Genomic DNA, 15,762 nt, shown 5'->3' on the forward strand with positions numbered 1-15,762 from the left:
CATGTACGATGCCTTATAATGTCTTTTCACAGCATAATGTCTTATATCGGTCCAAGAAAAAAAAAAAGGCTACTAATAGCTCAGGATCATTATGGGAGGTGTGTGAATCTCTGTGTGGACCCGTCCGCATTGGTCCTCACTATCACACAATATCTTCTATGTGGACCAAAGCAGATGGTATAAATCAACCTTAATGCAGTCAGACTGTACATGCTTATAACAAGTCTTATTATGTGCTATGATAAGTGTTACCGTAATTTGTTTAAAATTGATGTTTTGTTTTTTGTTTTTTTTAATCAAAAAGTGTTATTTCACGTGTGCCACTTGTATGAAGTCCTGTATGTACGGTATAATCTGCAGTGTAACCAGAATAAATGGAAACAGCTGAGTTATACTGGTTATCTCTGTTACAGCCTCTTTAAAGGGCTCAAAAGGAGCACCGGTAGATCAGTGTCTGCATTTCCCTTTGTAAGCCAAGTTAGTGTTTGTCCAAATGTCAAGACCACCTTCAGCAAACCACATGATATTCAGGCTTTGACATAGATGCTTCAGACGTGTGGGTGTGTGTGTGTGTGTGTGCTTGCGTGCGAATGTGTGCGTCGGTAAGTTCAAGGCCAGGATTCATATCCTCCCATCTTAGTGTAAAATATCAGCCCATTAGCTATCATAGATGCATTGATTCTGCTTAAACACCACAAATCAGCATATTGACTGGTTTTTAGTCTATTTGCATGTGTGCCCATGTGTCGTTTCAGCAATGCCATCATTCAGTCCGAACTGGTGAACATGCAATCTCATGAAAGGGCAAATGCAAGAGGTGATTTTATCATGTGGAAGGGCCTGGTCGTTGTCGTTTTAAGGCCCACGGTTGCATGCATGTGTTCTTGTGGCTTTCAGCACCACTTAGTTGGACAGTTCCTCACCGCTGAGTGCAGTGAAGAGGAATCTCTGATTCTCTGATAGTTGGCCTGTAGGACCCCAAGGTGTTGCTATACAGCACCAGTCAAAAGTTTGGACGCACCTTGCCGAGAGTGTGCAAAGCTGTCATCAAAGCAAAAGGTGGCTACTTTGAAGAATCTAAAATATAAAACATATTCTGGTTTGTTTAAGACTTTTTTGTTTACTACATAATTCCATATGTGTTCCTTCGTAGTTTTGATGTCTTCAATATTAATCTACAATGTAGAAAATAATAAAAAATAAAGAAAAACCATTGAATGAGGAGGTGTGTCCAAACTTTTGACTGGTACTGTACATGTAACAAACAAACTTCCACAAGATTGAATATGTCACTAGATCACCCACCCAAATGACATTAGGCTTGTTCCCACTGTCCACAGTGTTTTTCCTGCTGCTTTTGGTTGTGTATACTGTATCCATTATGTATACATTTATCAACCAGGAATTGATCACATGATAAATAGCAGAAGCAGATGAAGAAATGAATATAGAAAACAAAACAACAACAAAAACATAATTGATAGTGTCCTTTGTTACTTCCCTGCTTGCGAAGTTCAGCCAATTCTTATTTAATTGAGACAAAAGCCTATGACTTTGTCTAGGGGGACGGTTCTGTATTCAGCCCAGGTGAAATTCATCAAACAGGCAGTTGCTGTTTTACTCCGCTGCAATCCAGTCAATTCCAGACTACATGCATTGGCTAAAGACTGAATTGATTTGGAATACATTATCCAAACTGAGGTCAGAGCTTTGAATTACACAAAAAAAACAAATGAACTGAGCGGAGCACGTGAGCAGAATTAAGCAGGTAAAATACACATTATTGTAAATTATGGAGTACATTCGGGTTATTTTTTGTGTGTGCTCATGATTGATATCTCATAGGTTTCAAATGCATTGTGTTATTGTAGCAGAAACAGTGTACAGAAATAACTATTAAATGTGTTAATTTTTTTTACAATTTTTGTCAACGTCGATTTCAACCGTTGAATTCATATTTTGAAAATCCCATTCACAATGTGATTGACAGTGTTTCTCTTCCATGTTTGTGTTAAGGTTCTACGAGTAATCACAGGTTTCTTTAGCACATTCACCTATTCTGGGGAACAGAAGTTAAGTCAGAGACACTGTCAATGAATTACCACTTTATAAGTCTTCATAAACCCTTTGTAGGCCTACATACTGTAGATGCTTTACAAATAATTTCTAAGCAAAATCTTGCTATATAAAAGGTGTGTACTAATATACAGTTAGGGCCATGACTGTCATGGAAGTTTGGGTGGCGGTCAATCTTCGCGCAAATAATCGTTCTAACCGGCATAACTGTCATAAGAAGAAAGAAAATCCAGTTGCTGGTATTGCTGAAAACCCATTTTTGAAAATAAATATTCTAACCTGCACAGTTTTTAAGTGAAGTAATTAAAAATATTCAATTATATTATGGTGGGAGCACATTTAGCATTATATTTCCATCTTCATGTCAGTGTTGCAGCGCTGCACTTGTTTACCTCCTCAACTGAGCTGTTAAAAAACGACTTGACAGGCTGAGAGTTATTAATTCCCAAAAAAATCCTGTACATTTATGAAAGCTCTAAATAAATATTTGATGAGCCACATCAGCAGAAGTTGCAGAGTAGAAACCTTTGAACCACTCCATTGTTGCAACAGCCAATTTGAATTCTAATGGTAAGGCATGGAAATGGGATAGTTCAACGAATTATCACTTTATAAGCCTTCATAAAAACCCTTTGTAGGCCTACATACTGTAGATGCTTTACAAATCATTTCTAAGCAAAATCTTGCTATATAAAAGGTGTGTACTAGTATACAATTAGGGCCATGACGGTCATGGAAGTTTGAGTGGCGGTCAATCTTTGCGCAAATAATCGTTCTAACCGGCATAACCATCATAAGAAGAAAGAAAATGGAGTTGCTAATATAGCTGAAAACCCATTTAAAAAAAAAAAAGAAAAAAACCTGTGCAGTTTTTAAGTGAAATAATTAATTCAAATATTCAAAAATATTCAATTATATTACCGCGGGAGGACATTTAGCATTTATATTACCATCTTCATATCAGTGTTGCAGCGCTGCAGGTTTGTTTAGGTGTTAAGTGACGTTCCACTTTACCAGCGTATTACTAAATCACTAATATAGGCCTACACATCTAACATTTATAAATAGAAGATCTATGTATTTAGTTAGCAGAAAGCAAGAACATCTGGTATAAAAGAAAGTGCAAACTACGTGACGTGTGATAGTAAAAGTGACAGAAACTGCTGGTCTACTGGGATTTTCACGCACAGCCATCTCTGGGGTTTACAGAGAATGGTCCGAAAAAGAGAAAATATCCAGTGAGCGGCAGTTCTCTGGGCGAAAATGCCTTGTTGATGCCAGAGGTCAGAGGAGAATGGCCAGACTGGTTTGAGATGATAGAAAGGCAACAGTAACTCAAATAACCACTCGTTACAACCAAGGTATGCAGAAGACCATCTCTAAACACACAACACGTCGAACCTTGAAGCAGATGGGCTACAGCAGCAGAAGACCACACCGGGTGCCACGCCTGTCAGCTAAGAACAGAAAACTGAGGCTACAATTTGCATGGGCTCACCAAAATTGGACAATAGAAGATTGGAAAAACTTTGCCTGGTCTGATGAGTCTCGATTTCTGCTGCAACATTCAGATGGTAGGGTCAGAATTTGGCGTAAACAACATGAAAGTATAGATCCATCCTGCCTTGTATCAACGGTTCAGGCTGGTGGTGGTTGTGTAATGGTGTGGGGGATATTTTCTTGGCACACTTTGGCCCCTTAGTACCAATTGAGCATTGTACGCCACAGCCTACCTGAGTATTGTTGCTGAGCATGTCTATTCCTTTATGACCACAGTGTACCCATCTTCTGATGGCTACTTCCAGCAGGATAACGCGCCATGTCACAAAGCTCACATCATCTCAAACTGTTTTCTTGAACATGACAATGAGTTCACTGTACTCCAATGGCCTCCACAGTCACCAGATCTCAATCCAATAGAGCACCTTTGTGATGTGGTGGAACGGGAGATTCGCATCATGGATGTGCAGCCGACAAATCTGCAGCAACTGCGTGATGCTATCATGTCAATATGGACTAAAATCTCTGAGGAATGTTTCCAGCACTTGAATCTATGCCATAAAGAATTAAGGCAGTTCTACCGGGTCCAACCCGGTACTAGCAAGGTGTACCTAATAAAGTGGCTGGTGAGTGTATATGACGAATACAAATACAAATATTTTTAAATACAAATCTAATGTATTGAAATGGTTATGACGGTTGTTGTTTTTTCCAACGTATAACAGTGTAACCGTCACAGACCTATATACAATATGAAGTCTGTCAGATCCTGTCAAACCTCAAATTTAGTTTACAGTAGGTCAGTGTTTAAAAGATTCATACTGCCAGTGCAAGGGTGGGCTACCTCAATGGTGGGCTACCTCAATGCCGCTGCTGCAACAGAGACGAGTCCAAGTCTCTCCACCTCTCCACCTGTTACTGTATGTACAGTACATCCAGATAAATTACTCAACCCCGGAAGGAATTGGTGTGTATTGTCTCTTTTAAAGTGGTCATTTGATTAAAGTGAAAGTCTAACCGTCCTCAACTATTTTCACTTTACAAAATATGATCACAGTATTCTATTTATAAATTGAATGCTCCACTGGCAGTTGCAGATTTGTGTTAATATGCCTGATGACATTAAGATGTAATTTAGTGTTGAGACCCATCTAACTTAAATAGTTTTGTCAATACCATTGACTCAACACTATCCCATGGGTACAGTTTGCTCTGCGATTTGGTTGGCGCCTCTCATGAAGGCAATTTTCATGTTTGAATGATCATATCCTGCTGCAGTTTCTCACATAGCATGGCAGCTTTTTAATAAGGGATCTGATGTCAGACAGCAGTGACAGGGCCTGCTTGGTGACAGGGCCTGCTTGGTGACGGGGCCTGCTTGGTGGCGGAGAGGGGACTGTGTTTCACCACTCACATATCCTGTCACAGTGGCAGTAGGGAGATCAGCAAAGCCTGTGTCATGAGTAGGTGGGCCGGGGACGGGATGCTGCCTAAAAACACATATCTATTATGTTCGACTAAGCTCTGATGTGAGCATTTAATTAGAATAGGGAAGAGATGCATAACCTTGAAAATCATTAGCCTGGTAATCAGTTATTTAACAGCCCTGTTTCAGTTGGTATTTACCGAAGATTTACTCTGTAGCCTACATGTAATTAGCATTTTTGATCATTCGGATACAGTACAAACACAATAACAGTGGACTTCATTTTCCTTATGCTAAATTGCTGCAGGTCTCCATTGCACAGTAACATATTTTCACACGGTTTACTTTAAATTTGAGGCGACCTGTGAAATTCCTTTGGAACTCTTTAGGAATTCATGTCTAGTCTGTTAGTAATTTTAGGAATTCTTTGTCGGTGCAGTCGCTATTTAGGCAAATAAAAACTAAAGAGATATTTCCCTCTGATTTATGCACTTGCATTTTTCTGTGTTGAATGGGTAGGGCATTAGTAAACTCTCATTGATTGTGGCTCTGTGTCCCTGTAACACAAGGGGAAGTTGAGAAATGCACTGAATCGATACCGCGGACCCAATGAACAAGCCTGTGCGTTTTTTCAGTTTGTCTCTTTAAAATGTTTCTCCATTCTCACCGGGGTGTTTTATAACCCTTAAATGGCGCAGTAATGGTGATGTGCGCTGAGCAATTAGTCTCGCTGCTGAACAGGTGCTGCCGCATCCATTACGGGTCAGATTATCACACCTGTCGTTGTGTGGCAATGAGCCTCTGTTTGTGTTCAATCGCAGGATTAGGGGTTTGAGAGGGTTGATTACATCAATATGAAAGATGGATGTTGAAAAGCTTTGTGGTGTTACAGGTTGGTGTTGAATTCTTCCAAATTGCGGAATTGCTCTTTGCCTTTGCACCTCTGTGCAATAAGTAATTTATGTGCACTCTCATCTGGCCTTTACTGACCTCAGTCAGTGGAGACTAGAGACTTTGGTGTGGTTGAGTCCTGTCAGATGTTGTGGGCTAGCTCTGCTGATGGCCATTGTGTGACGAGTGATGCCTGGAGGAGAGTCTGTCTGTCTGTCTGTCAGGCTGTCTGTCTGTCTGTCTGTCTGTCTGTCTGTCAGGCTGACTGGCTGGCTGACTGGCTGTTTGTTTGTCTGTCTGTCTGTCTAGTGTCCGGGGTGATCTGAATAGCACACAGAGCTCCTCTCAGTCTGAGCGCTGTGCCAGATGGCGGTACAGTCTGACCGCTGGTGCGTTTATCAGAGCCGAGACGGACAGTCGTGAGAGACAGAAGGCCGTACCATCAGCTCGTGAAGGGCTGCAGAACCTGTCCTCCTCAGAGAATGGTCTGCAGCCAGTAACGTTGGCCTGCCTTCTGGTGTCTGGATGGGCCAGTGGAGCTGCAGGTAATCTCCCTGGAGCACTGCAGGGCTTGTGGATTCACTGAAATCCGAATGGGAGTCAATCTGAAACGTTACACCTCAATTTAGAATTCACTTATTCCTGGATTCAGTGGGGGATTTCTACCAGGGTATCTACTCAGGAGTAAATGACACCACAGGAATAGTTACCCGTCTTGGTGAAGAAGACACTCCAAGCAGCAGATAATTCACTTTGAGAACCTTAAGAAAGATCTATGGTCATAGAAATGCTTCAGGACAGTCGTGATTGCTCATATTTCAATGATCTCATAAATCCTGCTTTGGTGCATGGGTGAATATTCCTCTGAGGAGATATAACTGTACAGTACACATTTAGCTTTACCTGGGGATTTGGTAACGAGAAAGGTTCGACAGAATGCCATACGAATAAAAGGTCTACTACTAAGTCACTCTGTTTGAGTGTACAGACCTCAATTCTCTCCATTCAGAGACGCAAGGCTGTAAAGTGAATGCAGGAGGACGCTCTAATAGCAGGACTCAGTGGGATATTCTATGCCTTCATGGGACAGTTTTCAAAAGAAGGAATCCTTCAATATTTGATGACCTGATACAGTACCTGGAAAGAGGGGCCTAATGGCCCCCAGTCTTGTAACCACATATACTGTACTGTTGTTTGAGACAGAAATAGCAACTTGTAGTTTTATTGGCTGTTATGACGCTTATTTTACTAGATTGATGATCCGTGTGGCGTTTAAAGGGGTCCTCCTGTTCCATTTTAGGGCTGCAGTTGTTGACAGAGAGGGGGTGTACAGTATCACAGGTCTGGCCTTGTCCACAAATCAGTGCTTCTCAAACTGACCTTTTTGTCGTGAGGGATCCTCTTTGCATTCAGGGAGGTAAGCCAGAGCCCTAGCCCAGGCCCAGTCACTCTCCAAGCCACTGCGTCTATTTGCTTTGATGTAACTCATATCACAAGCAGTAAAAATGAGGTAGGACACACCACCGAACCAACTGTCCAATTCATTGGCTGTGATTTATGTTTGACCTATCTCAGTAGCTGATTTACATGCTTGTTCTGCCCGGTAACGCCATGGCATGGGTTCAACTTTATAATTACTATGGAACTTTGTGTTTGCGTCCTGACAGCAGGTGAAGTAAGTTGAAAACAAGTCCTCAGAGGTCGTGGTGAAGGTGAAAACCTACACCAACTGATAATTCTCTTTTTCACAAAGCATAAATGGTTAAGTTGATATTTTACTTTAAGATTCAGTCGTAATTATTACATGTTCACCCTCAGTGTGGTTTCCTGCTAATTGTGATACACTTTAAAATGCAGATGTCATCGGTGGGTATTCACTTCACAAACAGGCGGCCCAAAATACAGTATGCTCTTCATGGTAGATAAACATGGATGTCTTAAGACTTCAGAGACAGAAAATAGTGAAGAAGAAAAGACAGCGAGCAAGACAAAAGGGCCCATGTCCTGCAGCAGGAGTTACTCACTGGCCTGTGAAATTATGCATGTTGAGATCATCAGCCCCTCTGCATGAGAGAGCAACTTCCCCTTAAAATGTGAAGGTATGCATTTATAGACAGAGCAAGCATAGCCTTCACTCCACAGATCAGATCATGCCCCCCTGCCCATCTCTCTCTCTCTCTCTCTCTCTCTCTAAAAGGCTCAAGAGAGAAAAGGTGAATGTGGGCTAAGGCTTCTTGTTGTTTCTCTCTGAGGTTTAATGTAACTGCTACAGGCCTTCTCGTCTCAGAGCGGGCCAATAATGTTTCTTATTCCAGTTCCATGTTCTGCTGACAGAAAGGAGGTACTTGGGGACTCTCAGGATTCACTGTGCTCAATAGGGCTATGGTACAGAGTAGCTTCATGGGTAGGGATGGGCATTTGAAATGCTTTCACTATTCGGGTACTCGCATGATTTGAATACTCAAGTACTTGTATGAAAGAAAATACACTTTAACACTTGTGCTTAGTGTGTATCGAGCATATAGGATTGTTTTTTATACTGTGGTGATGATGGTAGTTTGTATCACATGATATTCATGCTTTGACATTGATGTTTCAGATGTGTGTGCATGTGTGTATGTGTGTGCATGTGTGTGGAGGTGCGTGCATGCGCTTGCATGTGTGTGAGCGTGTGTGAGAGAGAGATCAAGTATTCGGAACTCAAATGTAAAAGTTTGTAACTTTTTTTTTGGGCAACAATGAAGGCTTGTTTATCACCGCCAGTCTGTCTGAGATGGTTTGGATTATTCAGAGAGAGATGAATGTATTGTGTTTGAAGAAAAGTGCAGTCAGTAATAATCTTTTAACGGAGAATTGCCTTCCGTAGCAGAACATTTTTTTGAAGAGGATTTGTTCCTGTTTGTGACAGCCCACAAGTAATGATTTTAAGATTGCCCGTATTATTTGTGGAAGCATCTGAAAAGAGTCTTCTCCTCCTCCACCTCCACCTACACCACCTTCTCCTCCTCCTCCTCCTGCCTTTCCAGCTTCACTAGGCTTAACTGTAATATCTCTGAATACACTGTCACAGAATAGGAGAAATCTTTGAATGACACCTCTTTGACAAAGATCCTCTATTCCCTGGGCTGAACTATTTCACCTGGTAACTTAAATGAAAGCAACATAGACTAATATGAAATATGATGTGTATGAATGATATGTATGAGTATGAACAGCATTCACAAGATTTACAGTGCATTCGTAAAGTATTCAGACCCCTTCACTTTTTTCACATTTTGTTATGTTACAGCCTTATTCTAAAATGGATTAAATTCATTTTTTTCCCTCATCAATCGACACACAATACCCCATAATGGCAAAGCCATATCACATTTACATAAGTATTAAGACCCTTTACTCAGTACTTTGTTGAAGCACCTTTGGCAGGGATTACAGCCTCAGGTCTTGGATATGACGCTACAAGCTTGGCACACCTGTATTTGTGGAGTTTCTCCCATTCTTCTCTGCAGATCCTCTCAAGCTCTGTCAGGTTGGATGGGGAGTGTCAGTGTACAGCTATTTTCAGGTCTCTCCAGAGATGTTTGAGTTCAAGTCCGGGCTCTGGCTGGGCCACTCAAGGACATTCAGAAACTTGTCCCAAAGCCACTCGTGCATTGTCTTGGCTGTGTGCTTAGGGTCGTTGTCCTGTTGGAAGGTGAACCCTTGCCCCAGCCTGATGTCCTGAGCGCTCTAGAGCAGGTTTTCATCAAGGATGTCTCTGTACTTCGCTCCGTTCATCTTTCCCTCGATCCTGACTAGTCTCCCAGTCCCTGCCACTGAAAAACATCCCCACAGCATGATGCTGCCACCACCATGCTTCACCGTAGGGATGGTATTGGCCAGGTGATGAGCGGTGCCTGTATTCCTCCAGATGTGACGCTTGGCATTCAGGTCAAAGAGTTCAATCTTGGTTTCATCAGACCAGAGAATCTTGTTTCTCATGGTCTGAGAGTCCTTTAGGTGCCATTTGGCAAACTCATGTGCTTTTTACTGAGGAGTGGCTTCCGTCTGGCCATTCTACCATAAAGGCCTGATTGGTGGAGTGCAGCAGAGATAGTTGTCCTTCTGGAAGGTCCCATCTCCACAGAGGAACTCTGGAGCTCTGTCAGAGTGACCATTGGGTTCTTGGTCACCTCCCTGACGATGGCCCTTCTCTCCCTATTGCTCAATTTGGCTGGGCGGCCAACTCTAGGAAGACTCTTTGTGGCTCCAAACTTCTTCCATTTAAGAATGATGGAGGCTACTCAGTTCTTGGGGACCTTCAATACTGTAGAAATGTTTTTGTACCCTTCCCCAGATCTGTGCTTCAACACAATCCTGTCTCGGCGGTCTACGGGCAATTCCTTCAACCTCATGGCCTGTTTTTTTCCTCTGACACTATCAACTGTGGGACCTTATATAGACAGGTGTGTGTCGTTCCAAATCATGTCCAATCAATTGAATTCACCACAGGTGGACTCCAATCAACCCGTAGAAACATCTCAAGGATGATCAATGGAAACAGGATGCACCTGAGCTCAATTTCGAGTGTCATAGCAAAGGGTCTGAATACTTATATAAATGTTACATTTCAATTTTTTATTTTTAATAAATTAGCACACATTTCTAAAAAACAGTTTTCGCTTTGTCATTATGAGGTATTGTGTATAGATTGATGGGGAAAAAAAATAATTGAATCCATTTTAGAATAAGGCTGTAACATAACAAAATGTGGAAAAGGTGAAGGGGTCTGAAAACTTTCTGAATGCACTGTATATTGTCTTATGGCTACTGATACAATATCCAGAGTAAATGCTCTTTATACCTCAACAAAATCGATAATGCTTTTTAGAGACAGCTCTATTCCTATCTCTCAGGAGTACTATGGCATTGCTTTGTCTTGGCATGTCTGTGATACTCAACAACATGACTGTGTTGATGATGGTGTATGTGTATGTGTATGTGTGTGTGTGTGTGTGTGTGTGTGTGTGTGTGTGTGTGTGTGTGTCTGTCTGTGTGTCTGTGTGTCTGTGTGTGTGTGTGTGTGTGTCGTCTAGACCAGAGAGCTTGGAGAAACAAATGTCATTCCCTATCACTATTGGCAGCTTGGTTGGAGAGAGCAGGCATATTTCGGGAGCCGAGGATGAGAGGCACTCTGTGGGATGATGTACTGAGAGCTCCATAACCCCAGTCAATGGACAGCAAGTGAGGAATGATATGAAAATCTATAGGTGTTATAAATCCTGGGTTTTCTATTCATGTGGATGAGGTAGCTCACACCAAGTGATGGTGGTGATCCCTCCCTTTATTCCTTGACCTGTTCTTCAAGGATCATAAACAAACCGATCCAATTGGACTTGTACACACCAACACTCTTCTCACACAAGCCTCACGGAGTGTGTTCTGTAAAGGACATACTGTGAATCAGACCTTGGTCGAAAAGCATCTGAAATACTTTCAAATACTTTGAGTATTGTCTTGAGCCTGCCTGGAGTGACAGATGGGTGGGGTTTGCACTTTTGGTTCCATTTTGCCAGACAAACTCAATCAAGCACTGTTTGAAACTAGTAGTACGTTTTTAGCAGTAGTAGGCTTTCATGCCCAAATCATCTAAAATTCTCTGAAGAGACTCAATTACTTGATTTAAATGACTTTGAGGTGATTTCAGCATGACATTTCAAACAAGCTAACTTAGGGTCCATTGACTTGGATTGGATTTTGATTAAACATGCTAACAATTAGTTGTTAGTTAAAGTGCCCAGATAAATAGAACCAAAGTGTGGATTGAAGTCTATCCTTGTCCATAGATTTTTTTCAGGGTAAGAAACCAAATATGTGATTTTGTAATTCTGGTGAACTATCCCTTTAAGCCAGTTTCATATGTATGTTGACTGTCTATCTGAATTGTGCCTCCATCGCTCTTTCTAAAGACATAAATGAAATGAAACAAAAAAAAATATTGAAGCTCTGTGTTTTGTAGTCTGTAAAGTTTCCCTGGGATCAATAGTTTTTTTGTTTTTTGGCTGTAGTCACTGTTGTTGTTGTGTCTTAAGATAAATGAACAAACATATCGCCTGTCTAGGAAATGGAAATAAATATGGGCAATATGTTTCATGGAGGGAGTAGAGATTGAGCTCCAGTTATAAGACCTGTTATCCATACTCCATTCTTCTTCTCTGTTCCCAGCTGTCAAAGACGTGTGAAAGATGAAGCCCTCAGCCCTCATGTTCTTCCTTATCAGCTCCGCCGCCTGCATCAATCTCAAATACATCTCCAAGAGAAACTCGGGTGAGTCCACAAGTTTCCTTTTTAATCATCCAAATCTACGAACACCGAGAGTTTGATTCATTTCACTGTTCTTTTTTCATTGTATTCCTCTTGTTGAGAAGGAGTTCATTTATTATATCTATTCGCTGATGCAGTTTCATGATGCTCTGCGTGATATTTTGATCAGATGTTTGTCTGCTCCACCTCTGTCAGGTACACGTGTTTATGGCCAGCAGATATCCAGTTGAAGTGGTGTTTTTCATTTAGCAAGAGTGATTGAGGGCTTTTGATGATATCCTTGTGCCACAGTGATGGCTTGTTTTGTCCATTCACTAATTTCTCCTCAGAGGGCGTTGAGTTAGAATAAAAAAAGATTGGTCCTTCCAGATGCTGTTCTAATCCAGCTGAGGCTCTGCTTTTGGAGACTCATCCATTACCCCCTGCCCCCTTCCCCCTCCCCCTCCCCCTTTCCCCCCTTCTCTCTTGTATTGTGTGTCTGTTTACATGTGGGTGAGGGTGTGTGGTGAGCAATTATGTTATCAGTGCCAAACTGGCTTTTATGTGGGCTGCAAACACATAGAGGCAATCTATGCCTGTCTGTCAGTTTTTTTCTCACCCAGTGCGAGATTTAAGTGTTTGGCATTTCTCTCCTTGCAAGTGCACCAGTTCATCAGAAATGGACACTGCATGGTATTTTGTATCCCTGATAATATTTTATGTAACACCTCCTGGCGCTGTGAACGATTGCACAAACTAGAGTGTTAATTGTCTGCAAAGATGGCTTTTACTGAATCAATGGTTTCATCTCTTTGAGGATGCTTGAACTTTCAGTACAGTGGCCAAAAAGAAAAAAAAAGGCTCTGTTAAGATTGGGGAGGCAATTTGAATAGCAAAAAAATAAAAAAAGGTGTGATATTATCCACAGTGTATGTGCAATAGTTATTTCATTCAAACATTGTTATTTTTCCTTTCCAAAGCATATGTCCAGTGTGAAACATAATGTAAAACATGTAATATCGGACAACTCTTTATTTTTAGATTATTTTAGGATAAATATAGCCTGCATCTTATGGGTGTTGTGTTGAGGTTGAAGAAGGCCAGCTCCAGTTTCAGTCGAGACACATTCCTTTCAAATATAAAGCTGATCTTGGAAAACCTTTCAGAGAAGTGACACAACCATGAAGAAGCTAAACAAGCTACTTTACCTGACATAGCTAAATAGTGGACAAGGGCAGAATTCCTTTATCTTAACACTGTGGTTTTGCGTGAAAGTATCCACACACTAAAAGATCACAGAACACAGGTAATCAGTTTGTCAGAAATATTGTTTTCCTGGACTGCTGTCTTGTCTAGACCAGGTCTTTCTTGAAAAAGAGATTTGATCTCAATGAGACGAACCCAGATAAGGACATTTTAAATAAAAAATATAAATCATCTTACCCCTTTGATCCATCTTATACAGTAGTTGAGAGTCACCAAATAACACTGAAAATGTGTCTTTATCTGACAAAAAGTAAACTAAAGCCACGGAACAAAAGATCCTGGAATACTTTAAATAAAGGATCCCCACGGGCAACGCAATTTTCCACTCTTGCGAAGAGAAAGCAAGCCACGGCTTATCAGATGCTATCTGATCAACGGCAATCCTGATAAAGTCTGCCTTATCAAAATTTTGTGCAAGAATAATCTAATTGTTTTGTCTGGGTCATTTCTGTTAAGATCTCCCCTCCCTCCATCAAGTCCAGGAAGCTAACTCTGAGCTTGGGGAAAATGTGTATTTATAATGCTTGTCTGTCATTCACCTTTGGGCTGTGGATCTCCATTGAGAGAAGGTTAGTGGTAAGCAGGCAACGGGCGCAGTACAGTATCTCTCTGATCTTGAGATGACAGGACACTTGGTTAATGCTTTAAAGTGTAATAGAACGCTCAGTGCCGGGAGCAACCTGAGCAAATTTTATGTGGAGAAAAAAATTAAAAAAACATTGTCTGCAAAGGAAGTCCTTGGCCGCATCGAATCCTGGGATTCTAACCTCAGATTCTACCACGGGGACCTTGTATGCCACATAGATTTATAAATAAGCATCTTCCCATGTATATTCATGTATAATTGAGAGTGATATACTGTATGAGCAGTGAGAACCTTGCTTGCTTCTCTCTCTTTGATTGAGAACTCCATGTCCACTGAGCTTTATAATGCCCAACGTGTCTGTGGGACAACACTTGTGGTTGACAACAATGAAGATTATTTGCAGGCATTAATTTGTCAGTTTTTTATTGAAATGATGAGGGTTGTTACACTGTTAAATGTTTACAACAAGACATAAGGAGCAGAGGCATCTTAGCTGGTCTTGCTTTGGTAGAGACAAATACAAACAAAAACAAGTGTGAATCTCCATATGGGCTTTTACCTTGATGTTACTGTTTCCACATCCTAATACGCCTATTTATATTTAATGAACAGAAACTCAATTAGCCACTTGAAAGATGCAGCCTGTATGATTTGACAATAGAGGCCATGTTCTATGTTTAGGCAGCAATTGTAAACGGGTGCAAACAAAGACCCACACAGCAGCTGTGCAGGCATCAGAGGCGAGAAAGTCAAGGTGATGAATTTTTCAAAACCACTTGTGATAATTTGTCAGGGGGAAAGATGCATGGCTATAATAGTGTAAGTTAAGGCTTTGATAAACAAGTTTAATGCTGCCATCATATGTCACAATGATGGCCTCCCATTTATTTCACTTCAGAGCAATCCGAGCAGGAGTCAGAGGCGATTTATTTTTCGAAATCACTTGTGATAATTTGTCAGGGGGAAAGATGTATGGCTAAGGAAGTGTAAGTTAAGGCTTTAGTAAACATCACAATAAATAAAAGAAAATAACAGATGCAAATAGATTCCCCCCCCCCCCTCCTCCCAGTTCTGCCGACCCTTCCTCTCAAAGCACATCTTGCAAAGACCTTTTGAGGCAGCAGCCTGTCTTGTGTGGATGATGACCCTAGGGAGCTGCTCTTACAAGGAGTTTTACCTTTTAAAAGGCAGGGGTAAAAGGCAGGGATATGCTGCGAATCAGAGGGCATCCCACTAGTGCTGCCCTTGTAAGTCTCCAGCAGCAACCTTGCAGGAGATGTCTCCTCTACTCTGTCAAGTAATGTTGGCAAGTAACTAAGCGTTTTGAATTATTATCATTAAACGCCCATGCAGAGAGAGAGAGAACAGCAGAGAACGAGAGAGTAAAGGTTAGCGATTTCACAACTGGTCCACAATAGCTTAGCACATGAAAGAGCTGAGCTGTACCCTATGTCACTCACTCCTCCACCATGTCTAAGCTCTCTGCTTGAATATAGTTGGCTGCTTTTGAAAGCTGTCACAGTGAAATGGAACCCAAACAACCCCCCCCACCCCCTCCCCGCCATCTTTTAAAACCTTGAATAGTCTTTAGTAATCCTGCGCAATTGCTTGTGCCAGCCAATATGTGTGTGGGATAAAAAACAGAAATGAAATTAAAAAGATCATCAAAGACCCTTTCATTGCTGACTTTGTCAAAGTACTTCAGCGGCTTCCTGTGGGCCCACTCACGTTAGTG

The 15,762-nt window shown here is 41.4% G+C and overlaps 1 protein-coding gene across 1 annotated transcript in view; it reads left to right on the forward strand.

Moving 5' to 3' along the window:
* Nucleotides 1-12,117: 12,117 nt before the first annotated feature.
* il1rapl2 (interleukin 1 receptor accessory protein-like 2) overlaps nt 12,118-15,762 on the forward strand; it is a gene marked incomplete at both ends in the record, with an annotated part of 142,219 nt that continues 138,574 nt past the window's right edge. The window contains one exon of the mRNA XM_083686394.1: nt 12,118-12,199. Coding sequence (XP_083542520.1) covers nt 12,118-12,199 — 82 coding nt within the window. The remainder of the gene's footprint in view (nt 12,200-15,762) is intronic.

This window comes from Argentina silus, assembly GCF_951799395.1.
Source record: "Argentina silus genome assembly, chromosome: 15".
In the NCBI taxonomy this organism is placed as follows: Eukaryota; Metazoa; Chordata; class Actinopteri; order Argentiniformes; family Argentinidae; genus Argentina; species Argentina silus.